Source organism: Diprion similis, chromosome 8, assembly GCF_021155765.1.
Source record: "Diprion similis isolate iyDipSimi1 chromosome 8, iyDipSimi1.1, whole genome shotgun sequence".
NCBI lineage: Eukaryota > Metazoa > Arthropoda > Insecta > Hymenoptera > Diprionidae > Diprion > Diprion similis.
This window is the reverse complement of record NC_060112.1, coordinates 997,188-1,014,554: the sequence shown is the minus strand read 5'-3', so window position 1 is coordinate 1,014,554 and position 17,367 is coordinate 997,188. Positions and strand designations below refer to the sequence as shown.

Here is a 17,367-nt window from a genome sequence, read left to right as displayed (position 1 = left end):
CGTATATGGGATATTGTCAGCTGACCAATACCTTTTGATCCGAGGAAAAATAAATTGGATAATTCTTTAACGACAATAAAGAGGGTATTAAAACGTAAGGCGCAGAAGCGCACGGCCTGGAACCTCACGGTTAACAAGAGATTCAACGATGACCTTTGATTTGACCTTGAACCTCATCTTCAAGGTCATTTTGAGATCAACTGTAATTTTTCAAATGGGAAACCCCAATTTTGGTACGAGAATCGGAAAGGGCCGAAAATTTTACGTTGATCGAGGTGACGTTGACCCTAAACCTTAACTGTAACAATTTCGATATATTAATTTCATATAATACAAAAATTTGATATTTACCGGTAAAGAAAAGAGGACCGAAGAAAATAGAGCAATAAATAAAGTATACCAGTGAGTTTAAGATGACGAGACGAATGACATATTCAGTTATTTATTCTTTTCATGATCAACGTCAAGAAAAATTGAAAATACAATAACAAAAAGTTGACGTTTTACTACTCGTCGTAGGTCAACAAACTAGACCTGATAGTCTGAAAATTACATAAAAATCAACGGCACAGTGTATAAATTAAAATATGACCCAAACCAATACATAAATAATTGAACATGAACCGGGAAATGTATGATGTAAGCGTCAAGTGGACTTAATAAAAGAAATTTGAAGGAAGCGCGATTCGTAGAATGAATAAGTCTGTGTTGTTTAATTTATATCTTTTTGGTCGAATCTCACCATTTATTTATTATGCACGTTGATTACCTGATCAGGATTTTTGGTATAGACACAGCACAAAACGTCGGTTACACAATTTAAAATCAACTCTCTTCTTCGACGAGTGTAGGCCTACTACCCCCTGGATCCGCTTATCCGCTCGAACTTTGTCTTCTCTATTGACTATAATATAATACATATACAATACATCATCACATAACACATATTTAAACGTGAAATTTCCTTTGAAATTTCGATATATCGGGCATTCGAAATATTGACCCTTCCAAGTTTTGACCCCCATCCAAATTTCCCGCTCTTTCTGATTATGGCACCAAAAATGGGGGTTCCCATTCGAAAAATCCAAGTTGATCTCAACCAAATCTTGAAGATGAGGTTCAAGGTCAAATCAAAAGTTACCATTGAATCCCTTGTTAAAAATTACCTTATTAATTTTTTTTTCACCGAACCCTGCAATATTCCTACGGTTTCCATACTTTCCCCTCACTTTGCATACCTATAGCACCGGAGAATCTTATTATAGTAAATTGAATAGCGTGCTTTCTCTCTCTCTACTTCCGGTTACACATTTTCTGGCACATACCAAGAGCTAATCGTAAGATGTTACACATCAACAGTTTTTAAAAAACGTAAGTTTACAAGCCTCTTTGCCCTTGAGCAATGAGGGAGAAATTTTTTGTCGTTAAATTTTTCTTAGAAATTCAAAGGTTGCAGGCCCACTTCACTTTGGGGGCATTTCACATGAAACTGACAATGAGAAACATGTGAGGTTGTGAAAGTCGTTCATATTTGGCCTAATTGTACTTCTAAAAAATGTGAATATGATCACCCATTTTTTTCCTTGATATTTAGTTATCAAGTTATGGGCTTGTAAAGAATTGACGTAATTGAAATACGGATTTTTTGAAAACAATTTTTCGAATTGAACAAATTTACAATAAAATATTGAACAAAGATGTTTCCATAGGAAATTTACTGTACTTTTCAATTATGAAATCAGATTCGAGAATTGATTTTTTTTTCTTGTAAAAAACCGGAAGTAAACATATTAAACTGGAATTTTACTAACTTCGACCATTTTTTTTCTTAAGAAAAAATGTCAAAAATAGCCTCAAGTATGTAGATAATCCACTGAAAGCTTAAAAATGAAATCTACATTAGTTTAGGAGATATTTGAATTGAAGTACATACGTGTCGCACTAAGCGTGGTACCTGGCGCTAATTGCTTAGGTCGCCGGTCGGTTGGTTTGCACGAAAAAAGAGCACACTTAGTGAAATTGCTGTGGTATCACCTATGTAGGCGTAAATGCTTTAAATTTCAAGAGAAGTTTTGCATAATTACATGCATATTTTTAATAATAATCTTTTTTAATAATAATCTAATCTAAACTAAATGAAGGAACATTGTAACAAAGGGAAAACGATTTCATTTTATAATTTTGATAATTTTTACAAAACTTACTCCTTTTACAAAAAGGCCTTCGGTCATAGCATAAAGACGCGCAACTTTTCAGTTCCTGAAATGGTGATGACGGAATCAAAGCGGGGATGCAGAAAAATCCTCTGACGACGAATATCGTCTATAGAGCAGTAACAGATGGCTATTAAAAATATCGATATAATTGTACAAGATTACTCTTTTGTCACAGATTTCTGCGTTTTTCAGACCTATTAAGCGGGCCTTAAGTAACCTTTTTTGACCGGTTTGAAAAAGGGCGAAATAATATTTCAATTTTACCCGCTTATTAAAAAAGCGGATGATTGAAAAGATGCAGTAGTGCGACACGTATGTACTTTAATTCAAATATCTCCTAAACCAATTTAGATCCCATTTTAAAACTTTCAGGATATTATCTGGGTACTTGTAGCTATTTTTTAAAATTTGTTGAATAAAGAAATGGTCGAAGTTAATAAAATTTCAGTCTGAAATATTTACTTCCATTTTTTTACAAGAAGAAAAATCAATTTTCGAATCTGATTTCATAATTAGAAATTTGTTCAATTCGAAAAACTGCTTCCAAATAATCTGTATTTCGATTACGTCAATTCTTTAAAATCCCATAGCGTGACAACTAAACGTGAAAGGAAATGGGTGATCACATTCATACCTTCTAGAACTACACTTGGGCCGAATATGAACGAATTTCAGAACCTCTTCCGAAAAACTTTTTTCGCGTCAGTAGCACTGATATCAGTGGGTGCAGTTAGAGTCATTTGTATTACATACAATACATACGATCAGGGCCGTAACAACCCGATTATAGTTCTTAATCAGAAGAAAGCAAGTGGCAAATGCATGGAGAAATATATAAATTACACTCATCAATACACCCCTTTGCTTCCGGATGTGGCATATTTTCGCGACATCACATCTAATATATTTTCTTCTGGTAGGTATATGATAAACCGCTCCAGGTAGAACTAGAGGTTCCGATAGTTCTTCACACAGTATTGAACACGATCGTCTTTTCGCAAAGCGGTAAAATCTTAGCCACATTTAAATGGTGGACATAAAAACTGACGCGGCGTGACATCTTTACTGTTCGCGGTTCCTACACCATATCATTCACACAGAATAGCCGCATCTGGTGGGAAATATATCTAGTATAGAAGGCAAATACGCCTGGAACATGACCGCCCGAGTCATTTTACAAGGTTTATTGATCGGAAAATTGAATATTAACCATCCTTGTTCCCATAACGGCTAATCTCACTAGGTTCCCAACAGTTTTCGACCAGTACCAAAAGGCACGCGTCAGCTTTGTTCAGACTGTGGCGGATTTAGCTTCGAGACCTCAAAACGTCGACTGTTTGCAAAATGCCGGTGTGTTGGATTTGCTGCGCCCACTGCTTTCCGACGTTGTACCGTCGATCCAGCAAACAGCAGCTATTGCATTGGGCAGATTGGCCAACCACGATGATAGAGTAGCACAAGCAATTATCAGGCGAGATGTCATGCCGCAGCTACTTAGGAACATCGACAAACAGAATGTAAGCATAATGGATGCAGCCATGCTCCTTCGGCTTAGCGTATATCTTTTGCTGCTCAGAACTAAAGGAGAAACTTGCCTTGGACAGAAATTTTTCAAAAAAGCTGCGTTGTTCGTCTTGCGAGCCGTAGCTAAACACTCCCCAGAAATGGCTTCTGTCATTGTTCACGGAGGAGGACTCGAGGCAATGGTTATCTGTCTGGAAGACTTCGATCCAGGCGTTAAAGAGGCAGCTGCATGGGCTCTGGGATACGTCGCACGGCACAACAAGAGCTTAGCCCAGGCTGCTATAGATGCTGGTAGTTGATTTTAAATTATCGTGAGAAATTATTGAGCAAAGTTAACAGGTGTAGCTCCTTGTACATCCTTATTCTAATTCAATAATTAGGTGCTGTTCCACTTCTTGTACTATGTCTACAAGAGCCTGAACTATGTCTGAAACAAATTAGTGCATCTGCCCTCTGCGATATAAGCAAACATTCTGAAGAACTTGCTCAAATTGTCGTTGACGCCGGAGCTGTACCTTTTTTAGCAAAAGCTATCTCTAATCCTGATCCTAAACTAAAGGTTAGCTCACGAATTGAACTAAGAAACAAATATGGCAAGCACACTGTTGACATGGTTACTATTTTAGATTAACATCTTTCATCTCCTTTAGAGGCAAGTATTATCTGCTCTAGGCAGTATCGCTAAGCATTCTATTGAATTGGCTGAAATCATTGTCGAGGCGGAGGTATTCCCAGATGTTTTAGTCCACATGGCACACCCTGATGATAATGTCGATAGAGCCGCAGCCAATCTTACCAGAGATGTGTGTAAACATACTCTTGAGGTGAGAGTAGGACAAATGGTCTGTTTGTTCATGTACTTTAGTGTGAATTTACATACTCAATTCATTTCTTCAGCTAGCACAGCTAATCGTCAACACTGGGGGTATTGGTGCGCTCGTCGAACTTGTAGGCACATCTAAATCAGATTCTAGATTGCCCGCAATCATGGCACTGGGCTACATTGCTGGACATTCGGATCAGTTGGCGATAGCTGTTATTGGGTCAAAAGTAATTTGTTATAGGATTGTGAAAACCTATACAACTTCATCTTCCTCACAGTTTTTCAGGTGTACCTAAATTTTCAGAACCTTAATTACAGGGTGTTGTCCAATTGTCTATAGTGCTTCAGGAAGAAACTGAGGATCACATTTTATCTATAACAGCTTGGGCCCTCGGTCAAATTGGGAAACATACTCCGGAGCATGCCAAGGCTTTGGCCGTTGCTAATGTGTTTCGCAAGTTATTAGAGGTACGCCGTTCAATGAAACAGTCTGAATGATGTTCGAACATGTCTATCAGATTTTATTACGTATCACAGCTGTACATGGCACCCAGAAGCTCGGAAGATCTAAGGGCCAAGTGCAAAGGGACAATGAAACAAGTGTTACAGAAATGCATGCACATTGAAGCTTTGGAGCCGTTACTGTGCGACGCACCTCCTGAAATCCTCAAGTATATTGTCGGCCAGTTCAGTAAAGTGAGTCCTGTAAATTTTTGTTGGTCATTAACAGAAGGCTTGGGTGTAATAAAATAGGGATAAACGAGCTTGGTAATGGAATGAAAGAACTTGCTATAGATTTTAACAATATAATATATTAAAGGTCATATTAATGGATTCTTGTTTCGACATTTACATAATAATTTATAAACAATAAGTAGCAATAATATGGTATACAAAGTTCAACATGTAATCTGTTCCTACATGGCCAGACTTTTCATTTTTTATGATTATAGTGAAGGATTCGTCTATAATTATTTTTAATACAGCGAGGAATGATTTCCTCCTCAATAATACAGAATTCAAAAGTTGATGTATATTCGTATCACTTTATACTTGATCAATGCCTCAATCAGGTTCTGTTTTTTCTGTTTTTATTCACATTTACAAAATAATACGAAGTCGTTGTTAGTTTTTTTCTTTGATAAATTTTTATCCGAGAGAAGCAGGTATAACGTATTATTATATCTAAATTTATGGTCTATTATAAAAAATCTGGTATCTTAGTCAAAATTGGTCAAGCAGTCCTGTAAGGCGAATGTTTATAACTGTTTTTCTTTTCTTTTTATAATTTCGCTATTATAATTTAGCAAGTTATAACGTTCCTGATAATGATCTACGGTGATTACAATGCTGAGAATATGTTACAATTATTTATAGAAAAGGAAACCTCCGAAAGTCTTACACGTATAATGCCTGCATTTACCATGATCGAGGACATTCTCATCTGTGAGTTGAAATGTCTTCGCTTACTTTGTGTCAGAAAGTGAATTTAATGTAAATTTGGAGATGACAATATTGTTTTACTCTCAAAATTTCATTCATACCTTACATTTATTAAATCGAGTTTTCTAACAGTCTTCCAGCAATGGGAAAATAAAGCGAACTGAGAAAACACACTTTATTAAATGCAAATTGATTGAACTTGTTATCTTGAACTTTTGACGTACATACAGTGTTATCGCGTCAATTACATCTTCACATAAGAATATTGACAGATAAGGCATTGCGTTTGATATTCACTCAATCATTTTCTAACTCTATACAGTACAAACCTTAATTTCTAATTTCAAGATTACAAACTACATCATTATTCTATGTAGCTGAGTTTTAAAATTTTAATAAGTTTGTATCAAGCTCGTAGTTCATAGAAAAAAATGATTTACTATTTTAGCAGTTTGTTTGAAAAGTAGCTACCTATACATTATACATATGTTTCAGTTTCATAGACTTAACGTTTTTACCTAGATTTCTTATTATACAAGTCCTCTCGGTTTTTTTTTGTCACTTTTTATCAATCTATCAAGATTACTAAATGCAAGGGTATACATACGCACTTGGTAACTTTCATGAACAAAAATGGGGTCTAGTGACTGTTAGAGATCTAAATCTACGCCTTCATATTGTTTACCTTTTCTCTTGGTGCCGCTGTAACAAACCGTCGAGGTTACAAACTTTGGTTTGTGTCATCATAAAATTTCGTTCACCTTATATAAGATAGATTTCCGTGGTTAGTCCATTCAGCGTAACAAATCTTCATGAGAAGTGGATGATTCGGTTTTGCAGTAGATGCATTAATATAGATTTGAAGTGAAAAATGAAATATTGAGAGGTCAAAGAAATGTCAAACTAAAATGCGAAATTCAATTGCAAAACTAAACGTGATCTGTTCAACGGAGTATTGTAAAGCCAAACCCGACGAATTTAACTTAAAGAGTAACGATGACAAATACCTGGGCCAGAGCATGCATTCTGTCCAGGTAAGCCTGAAAACGACAAAGTAAAATGATGAAATTAGTTGCAAGTAAAACATAAAAAATCGAATCGATGAATTATGAACCAAGAATATTTAATGCAGACGAATTCAATCATCAGACTGAATTGAAATGACTTGAAAGGAGAGCTGTGTTGATGTCATGATAAGCTAAATTAAAATCACATATTGTTCGTTGGCAATATACAATACAATGTATGATAAACTTCCAGCTAACACTATCTATTTCACATTATTCTTATGTAGGTTTTTACTTCTGATTACTTTGTTATTTTTTTAATTTTTTTTTTCTCTTCTAGTTTTGTTTAGTTTTGTTCATCTACAAATCTATGGAGATGATTTACAGCCTTTTATTTTCAATACAATTGAAAGGAGTCATAACGGCAGCTACGGCAGTCAATGCATATAGTCTTTGGCTTTGTGTCAATAGGACGGTGATCTTTTTAGAAATCATTGATCGATTCTCTTGCTACACGTATCTTCGTCACAATACTGTTTTTTTTTAAACTCGTAGTTATGTATTTCAATGAATGGCGACATTACAAACTTAAGTTACTTTCACTTTAATTGATCGAATAGTACCTTTGTATTTTGCAAAGTATACGAGTTGGATACTTGGTAAATAAGAATTTCAATTGTAACTACGGCTAACTATGCTCTACGAAAAAATATCAGGGCTGAAGCTTGCACAACTATGGATATACCAGAAGGGATACATTGGAAAACTTGACTTTTGTTCCTATGGCTCATAATTACCTTACTCACATATGTATATTAAATGTGAATAGCATTATAGTCATGTTATTGTTGTCATATAGCGTGTGTAGTTAGATTTTATTTCTCTTCTTCATACAGACGTTACTATCATTGCCGAGGTATAGAATGCGTCCAATAAATAATTATCTATATTTGTGATGAGTAGCCTAAGTAGTTGTCATTGTGATTATTTTCAAGCCGTATATTTTTCTGGCGCTTAGCCAACTGCATGTCTGTCGATTCATTTCATTCCATACACATTCCACTTCACATTTATGGCGTATTTCATTATAAATATAGGCATTGCTTTCCGCCTTCATAAATTATATTCGTAGATGATATACTTAAACTGAAAACTCATTGTATATTTACTTTGGCATTTATGAAGTATAAAAATTCTGACTGCGAAAACAAGCTGTACTCTTCTCATACGCTTTGTTCTTTACCTATTTCTTATTATTATTATTCTTGATCATTTGAGTAGAAAATTCAAATCTGGTTTCTCTAGGATTTCAATTGAAATAAAAAAAAAAAAAAAAATGTACAAAATGTATATAATAAATATTTATTCATCAAGTGTCATCTCGATCTGTCAGCATTGTCGTTACTGAATTATGAATTTTGAGAGAGAGTTAATCTTAGGTATCGATAAATGTGCTCGGTTATTTAGGTCTGAGGTGATAAAAAACTCTGTGCATAGTGCCCTTAGAGCAGCAAAAGTCTATCTAATCCAAACGTAGGTATGATAGTACAGGGTGCTCTGTCATTGAATATTTGAAGTAATTGTCATGACGCATTTTTGTTTTTGGAGACAGCTTTTTCACACAGTACTGTTAAGACCCTGGAGCGAATTTGCCATTTAACTTTTATTTAATATTCCTATAATATATTCGTGAAAACAGATAATCAACTGCCATAACACATAATGTATACTAATTTCGATATTTCCTCATAGTGTTTTGTCTTATTCATCAGCTTCGTCGTTCGCCTTAATGCTAGCATACGTATTTATATTTCTATTTACCCTTAGCATCTTCAAAAAGCTCCCCAATACCAAAATTGTTTTTCTGTGTCTTCTGAAAATTCCGGAATACAAAGCCTCCCGTACATCCCTTCTGTCGCTTACATCCGAGTCTATACTAGATACTGAAACTACCGATGGCTTTGCTGTTACAGGCTGATGACCATGAGCCTCGCCGACATTGACGATTACTCGATGCTGATTATTTATCATTTTTGAAATTATTTCTTCAAATGTCAGTGTGCCACTCAGGAGTATGTTAGACCCGCGCAATTTACTTTTCAAGGTTTAAAGATGTGTCGATGCTATTTCAATGCTTCATGCAATATTATAGGATTGAGTATATATATATATATACACACACATATATATACTGTTACAATTATTAACCCCGTCTCACTGTAGCTTGTATTTATTATTTATAACGAGGTCAATTCCTACCTAATATAATTCCACTGACTTGTCGTTTTACCCCTCTTTAAATTGTTACTTCGAAACTTTTGATGGTTTGCGACTTTCTTTTTGATTCCTTTAGTTTAATGTGAGTCTTTGCCATTTAGTATTCATATTATTTTTCACTCGTCACTCAATTCAGTATCTGCGATGTTTTACTATCTTTTCCAACACGCTATCGGTACTTTTATACCTGGATACTATCCAAGAGAATGGTCTGATCATAAGCACTGATTCTTCGTGCAAGTGTATTTGAATACTTAAACCTCATTTGCGTCAGTTTGCCTTATTTTTATTTAAATTTGCTTATTACGCTGTAGAATATATCTTATCTCAGAATCAACATTGAATTATTTTCAGGCACGTAACTCGGAGTCGTGTTTACAATGTTTATCTGACCTCCTGAGAACATATATTCTTGACGAAAAATATGTTTCTGATCTGCTGTCAAGACGAAAATTTTAATTAATCGTAATTGGTTATTAGTTTGCACAAATGCTGACTTTTTAGATTACTTTCCAGCTTTGGATTCCTTCCGGATCTCTTTCGTTTCGTGACTGCTTGTATTAGAATTAATTTTTAATGGGAAATCCATCACTTCTTTTGCCTCGCATTTTAAATTACTTTCAAATATTCACAAATTTGTATCAATTGCAAAATCCATGTACGACGGTAACTATTAAAATTGATTAGAAATCACATACGTCACATTAACGTTTTTGCCATTAACTCTTACACCTTGATAAATTACTCTTTTTCATTTAGATTTTTTTTCAATTTGACGCGCTGCTTTACGCACTTTCTGTGAAATTAGTGAAGTTTCAATGTTGGAACAGGATATATCCATCTGTCGTTACCAGACCCACAGAATCTCACTACTGCCAAGCTTATACTGAGTGCTGCAACTGAAATGAAAATGAAAGAAAATAAGTCAATCGGCTATTTTTTCATGAAGATATATTTAGATCCTTGGTAAACAGTATGAACCAGGCTAAATTCTCGTGCTTGCCAAAATTCTGTATGTCAACAAGCCAACGTGAAAACATTTCCGTCTTAAAGTTTATTTTAATAAAGTTATTTTAGTATATAGGGTGCGAGAGAGGAAATTGATATATTATTTTTTAATCCTATGTAAATATACTTACTTATACATTTGTCCTTGCATATTAGGATGGTTTCTTTTTTACTTTTGTTTTCTTATGTACCCTCCGAAAAGTTAGTTTTCTGCCAAAAACGTAGCCTCGTGAAACCGAAACTCTTTAGACAAATTCTAAAAGGTGCCTGATCCAGTTTAAATTTTTCAAACAGTCTAATCGAAATGTCTCAAACTATATAAGTTAGGAAGCTACTTTTGGTTTTAATTTGTAGATGATCAAATGTTCGTTAAAAAATGTTGTGACGACTATGTGACATTACTTGTATCAGTTTAGAACATGGGTGAGATAAAAATTTACAAGGTAATAAGCATCTTCATTCATTTATTCAATGCACTCGAACTTAAACGTTAGTATTGAATACAAGATGAACATTTAGGTGTATAGTAGTCTGGACCTTTTTTATGGAAAATTTGATTATCTATAAAATGAAATCAAAAACAGCTTCCCAACTTGTATAATTTTCGAGATATTTCGGTTAGAGTGTTTGCAAATTTCAAACCAGATAAGGCACCTTGAGGTATTTTCTTACCGAGTTCCGGTTTCACGAGTCTTAATTTGATGCTAAAAACTAACTTTTTGAAGGGTACGTAAGGAATAAACAAAAAAAGTTAAAAAAAATAACCACCCTAGTGCATATACATACCAAATATATACGTACATGAATGTGAAAATGCCTAAACACAGCGAAAGTGAAAAACTATGTGAACGAAGCGTAAGAGATAGAAAAAAAATTTGAGTACCTTCCAGAATATGCCATGGTATGATTATATAGATGTTTTCCTGGTAATGATTTTCAACATATCCACGTTAGATAAATCTCTTGGCGCAACAAAGAGTAACATAATTTGTGATCTGGACAACCAATGTTACATACGAGGTGTAAGAACTCAGACTGACTATTGACCAGGCTTCGGAAGCCTTATTATCGTTTTCACGCTGTAATGTAACTTATATGATTGTTATTAATGAGCCAATTATATGAACCTCCGTCGCACAAGCTCACAATCAATGATTTCTCACACTTCCATTTTTCAATCACTAAACGTGTATACGCATCAAAATATTTGTGCGATATATGCTGTAGGGTACACTTGTAATATATGTATTTGTTGTCCACATACTTATATGCGTACGTTACAGATACATGTGAATTTAAAACAATTTAGGGTACTTGGCCACTTAATTGAACTCTATTGATTTATGAATTTGTTTTCTCTGTGCTGCCGATGTATGCTATGAAATCTATTAACTCTTATAAAAAATAAAAAGTATAAATAAGTACAGGCTTGAAGGAACGACTGGTAGGAATTTTACATCGCACATATTTTTATTTAGATTTAGACTTCAAAAATTGTTTTCCTAGCAAATGATGTAAGAAAGCTATTTATACAATCCACTACCTATGTCGTTCTTTTAGTTAAGAAAAGTTATGAGATATTACTTGTAACTTGACTATAATCTTGAACTTACTTTTGTTTTCACAAATCAAACACGTAAAAAATGAATTTATATTTATAGATTCTACCTAATGATGCGAGAGCTCGTCGTATGTTTGTTACCACCGGAGGGTTGAAAAAAGTGCAGGAAATACAAGCCGAACCTGGTTCAATGCTACTAGAATACATAACTATCATTAACTGCTGTTTTCCTGAGGAAATCGTGAGGTTTGTAAAATTACTAATTACATTACAAGAAATCATTACGACATAAACGTGTAATAATCTAGACTCTGCAACTAGTTTAAATTGTCAGTTGAAACTTAGATTGTCCTGATAAATAAATTAAGTGACGTGAAAATGATAATTAGTCAAGTGAAAATGGTTAAACATCTAGAAGAAAACACCAGTTGCTTGTCATATTTTAGTACGAAATGAAACCACTCACATTTTGTTAGAAAGTCATGGTGATTGTCAAGCAGAGATATGAATATCAATCAACTGATTACTCTGATATATTTTTCATTGGTTCTTCATGAGTTCTTGTTATTTAGATTGAGCAGTTGATATGCAGTACTGGGAGTAACCACCATATTTGTTGGATGTTTGGTGTGTGCCAGAACCGTATATAAGGACTCAATGGATCAATATGCCTATATCTCTGTGTTGGATATATGTATATTCTCACCTGTAGGCTACCCACTGTAAATTGTACATGATTTCAGTACTGTTTCCTAATAGAAGCAAACTGAACACATGCATTTACAACCAAGGCTCAAACATATACAATATACATGTCACTCATGTGTAATGCAATGTATAGTAAATTATTTACCTATCATTCAAGATTCAAATGCCATAACAGAAAGATATTTTTTCATCACTTCAAGTTATTTCAATGAAATGATGAACTGAGGTACACGTTAAAAAATAATTGATCATCGAGTGATTCTTTATGTTATGGCTGCTCCCTGGTTTCACCTTGTGTTGATAGTTATTATATAGAAGAAAACATTTCCCTCAGATGTTATGTATTTATTCTATCACTCTGCAGCCGTTCCAACGTTGCTCGATAAATTTGCTGTTTGAGAATCTCAGATGGATGAAAATACATACGTCATTCTGAAGCTGTCTTTTCTTATTCCAGATATTATTCGCCGGGATATCCAGACACGCTATTAGAAGCGGTGGAACAATACCAACCGAAATGTCCCTCAGTTTTTACAATGGACCAGAAGATGTCCGACGAATTTACCAATTCCAGTATGTCGTTGCTTCAGTATAACGAGGAACGCGGCTAAAAATTAATTTAACAAGAAAATTTTAATGTACGGCACTTTTTTTCCGCAATAGTACAGCCAAATTTGTATCCCAAATCGACTGTGTCCCGACAACTGGGAATAGTAAGTGTATAAATTCTGTATGCACGATCTTTCATTATTTGTTTCTCAAACAAATGACCATCACTTGCTTTTTTGGAGTGAAAAGAAAATTGTCGACTTGCTATAAGTTCGTCGGTACTATCGATTCAAAAATTGTTCCTTCTATATGATCAGAGACATACTGGAATGTATGAATTACTCTTTATAACACGAACACAGCTGGAGGTGGCTGGAAAAACAATATCTACTCTACAAATATTGGGTCAAATCAAACAGCTGAATAATGTTACTTGTGTCACTTAGGAAATATGTATATTTGGAAGCGAATTTTTGTAATTATACCGAACTAAAATGGAGTTTTTTGGAGTAACATTCTCTGGCTATGGTAATTATATCACGGATGTCATGAGAAAAGGTACTACTTTTATGCGGATTCATGACAATTTAGATTTGGACTCGCTTGTCCAGCTAGTATGAGGAAAATCAACGTGATTACGTTTCAGATTATGTAGAACCGACAAAAGTTCCTAATGCTAAGGATATTTTGGAAGAACGACTGAGGTTCAATTCTCGGCTGAGCTTCAGCGAGATTTACAATAAGCTTGACCCAATTTTGGGTGTAGGAAATGGTTTTTCCTACGGCAGCCACCAGCGATTAAGACTCCAAATTCTAAAAGGGTTGCCGAAACCTGTAGGACCAACTGATATGTATAGAAGACCAGCAACTACTGGACAGGATTGGGGATTTTGGCAAAATGATCAGCTTCTTAAAGATGCGAGTTGGTCAAGAATGAGTGCGAACTATAAAATGAGGTCTAGCGAACTGGCAAAATATGCACCTGTGTTGTGAAATTGATGAGCGATTCACGTTTAATTAAGCCGGGCTTAGTAAAAATATGTTTTGTCTGATCTCGAGTCAAGTTTTCTTTTAAATTGGTACTTTCTTTACTTTAGAATAATTCTTATTCTTTCCATTCAGTGGTTAATGTCGGGTATCCTGGTAATGCAGAAGATAAAGAAAATATCGATGGTACTTTTTTTTGTTGTAAAGTGATTTATTGTAATAGTAGTACTGATAATCGAATGAGAGATTAGTTTGCTAAATAATGAATGGCTCGATGTTTGCACACATTTTACACGGTGAAACTTGTTCAATGCGTAGTCATCACATCGTTGTTTCACAAAGTCAAAAAAATACATGACCAGTGAGGTCAACTATGAGAAACCCTCAGGTATTTACGTCTACGGTATCATGAACAGAAAAACTTCATAAAATTGAGACAAGTGAGCTATAGTATTATGTGTATGTGTCGATGATTTATCTATGACGAAATCATTGGCACACAGATGTAGTTTGGCTCATTTCCAGGAGGAAAAGTAAATTGGCAAAAAATTAATTAATAATACAGTTAAATACGTTTTAATTATGAAAATATGCTTATGAATTCGTTATTACATGGTTATAAAATTTTTCGTATTTACAATTTACTTTGTCGTTTTTGGCAAGGGTCCAGAGTATCATTTAAGGCTTCTTATTTTTTTTCTTTCAGTTTCTATACAGTTACATCTATATACCAAAATGTTACTTTGAACCAGCGCCACTTTGCGTAGAAAAAATACTTTTTCAGTGCCTGCAAAAGTATTTCTCGTACAATTCCAACCCACGTGAATACTACGAGAAAGTTCCCAAGTCATTTTCTTCGATATATGTTATGTAGCCAAGTTATCTTTCGCTCTCTAAAGTTTTAATTATGTCTTCTTTTATTATGAAACCTTAGAAATATATTGACTGGAATCTTTTTCCGGAGTATAAACGTTCTTGCAATTCTCATCTAGCATTCGTTTTCTGAATCGGAATTCGTATAAGCATTCCAGCAATTTTCATGATCTATTACGCCCATCTTTTTTAATTTTTTTTTTTTATCGTTTTCAATTTTTGCTTTGATGTTTTAACCATATACCCACCACCGAATTAGACCCAGTTATTCGACTGCCTTCATGAGCAGCGATTTTTTTCCTAATTTAAATTTAGTTATGTATATTTTATAAGCCTAGCTTTGTTTTAGCTGGATTAATGTTAACACTCTTGCGTTATGCAGCTTTCAATATGTAGGGTCATTATCGACTCACAACTAGTCGAGTAATTTGCCTTTGAAAATCCTTGGATCCATTGCAAGAGCAGTAACACAAGGGCAGCACCTTGATTTTATTTACCTAGTTAATATTAAATGAATAAGCGTTATTGGATCATACTCTAAGTAAATATACTCTGAGTTAAGACTAAGTAGCAGCTAATTGTCATTTTCTGTTCATAACAGGTTTTGTATAGTATATATAGTTGCCGGTTAGAGGTAATTGCGAGACACCAGTGATTAATACAAAATTAACAACATAGAGATAAAAATGAGATATCCTTGCTTTCAGCTAACAATGTAAATTACCTATTAAAAAATCTCTTCACCATATTACATGCAAAAAATGATGACCGTGTCTCGTAGCTACCTCTAGAAAATGTATGTTATTTTATCAATCACATATAATATAGCTGTACGACAAACAAACGTATCGTAATATTAAGAGAAAAAGGAGTGAAAAAATGCAACCAACAAGAAATGTCGATTGGCTTATCATTGAAAAGTTTGATTTAGTCACAAGTAAACAACCTAGGAAATAGTTGACTCTTGCCAGATAAGCCAGCAGGTGAATTACTCGTATATAATTATCGTACTAATTGCTATAAATTATAAATATTGCTTTTTAACGGACGGCTAATATGGGAGGAATGTTTATCTATGTTTGTTTGTGTTCGTACGTGTGAGTGCAGTTTTAGGAATTCGAAAAATTAATTGTTGGATTAGGAGGGTGTATACCGGCACGCCCTTTCCAGGGGAATAACCACAAGGAGGGATGTATACGGCACAATGATATCTAAAGACGGACAATGGATACTTATTGTTAGCCCACATATTAAAATTCATTTCATTTACTACGTATACGTTCCTGTATTGATGATGATATTGAACTAGCACTGTAGTCGAAGTGCAAGATTTTCTTTCTTAAATCCATTGCTATATGTACATATAGTAACTTTTTGAACTTTGATTTCTCCCCAAAGACATAATATTCAAAACAAACAAAAAATACTGCCGACTCGATATGTGTAATATCCAGTACAATTACAAAAGTTTAACTGCTATGACTGTAGGCAGTGTTTGTGTAAGGGCCACTATAGATTGATGATCCTGTTGTTGAAATGCTCTTGTGCCGCCGCCTTGCCAAGAGAACCAGAATCGCAGCAACCACCGCCAACATCAGGATCAATCCAGCTATCGCTATGCCAATTGCGAAGCTCCTCTGTGATATGCATATGCTATTCGGATCATCTATAGTCTGTCAGGAGGAAATAATTAGTTGATTTGTAGATTGGGGCAGAGAATGAGAATTTTTCAGGTAACGTCATATCACACCCCGGCGATGAGAGTGACACAGCTAAACGATAGTCATTTTTCAGTACAAGTAAATAACCGCGAGTAAAAGCATTGCAAGATTATGGAAGTTACCTGTTGGTCTCTGTTCTGTGATGGCAAATTTTTCAATTACAGAAATATCACTTATCAAGCTTATAGATTCAAATTTTGGAAATCCAAATGTAATCTCAACTGAAAATTGCAAATTTTTGAGTCATGTCACTCTCATCGCCGGGATGCGATATATTATAGCAATCTACTGCTTTGCTTTGATAGTTTACTTTGTAATAATTAAGTAAATTATCGAATATTCATAAATGTCTTATACCCTTTCTTTAGAGACTTCATTGAAGTAATCCGACTTTGAAGTGGTGTCTGAAGCTTCGTTCACATAAAGTCCACTGAAGACTTCGATCGTAGCTGGTGTTCCACTGTCAGGTAAGCCTTCCACCGTATTAATATCGCCCTTTGACTTATCGCTTGGCAAATCCCTGCGCCGTCTTCCTTTGCTGTTGCACGATGGTGGCTATTAAAAAAGATAATGAAACTTTATATTCCAACTGTTTGAAAACTATCGTCGTAATATAATTAATAAAGCTCAACAATGCACGTAATTTCAATATTATTGCTCTTGAGAAAAC

At 34.6% G+C, this 17,367-nt stretch overlaps 2 protein-coding genes, 1 long non-coding RNA gene and 1 pseudogene across 4 annotated transcripts in view; 2 read left to right on the top strand and 2 right to left on the bottom strand.

The window, feature by feature from the left end:
- The first annotated feature begins 3,336 nt into the window (after positions 1-3,336).
- LOC124409706 (sperm-associated antigen 6-like) lies at positions 3,337-13,318 on the top strand. The gene is made up of 10 exons (XM_046887492.1): positions 3,337-3,397; positions 3,471-3,733; positions 3,821-4,031; positions 4,121-4,299; positions 4,391-4,564; positions 4,638-4,790; positions 4,882-5,031; positions 5,101-5,259; positions 11,960-12,105; positions 13,025-13,318. Exons 1-10 carry the CDS (start codon positions 3,373-3,375, stop codon positions 13,176-13,178), a joined length of 1,614 nt encoding a protein of 537 aa, XP_046743448.1. The 5' UTR covers positions 3,337-3,372; the 3' UTR covers positions 13,179-13,318.
- Positions 9,325-12,643, bottom strand: LOC124409710. The gene is made up of 2 exons (XR_006929534.1): positions 12,326-12,643; positions 9,325-10,189 (listed from the first exon to the last, which is right to left on the bottom strand). It is a non-coding gene; the product is annotated as an uncharacterized LOC124409710 (long non-coding RNA).
- Positions 13,319-13,437: 119 nt separating the features above from the next.
- Positions 13,438-14,167, top strand: LOC124409709 (annotated as a pseudogene).
- Positions 14,168-16,310: 2,143 nt separating this feature from the next.
- LOC124409708 (cuticlin-4-like) overlaps positions 16,311-17,367 on the bottom strand; it is a 33,283-nt gene continuing 32,226 nt past the window's right edge. For both annotated transcript variants that reach the window (XM_046887493.1, XM_046887494.1), the window contains 2 exons: positions 17,055-17,252; positions 16,311-16,649 (listed from right to left, as the gene is read on the bottom strand). In XM_046887493.1, coding sequence (XP_046743449.1) covers positions 16,446-16,649; positions 17,055-17,252 — 402 coding nt within the window. In that variant the 3' untranslated portion in view covers positions 16,311-16,445. The remainder of the gene's footprint in view (positions 16,650-17,054; positions 17,253-17,367) is intronic.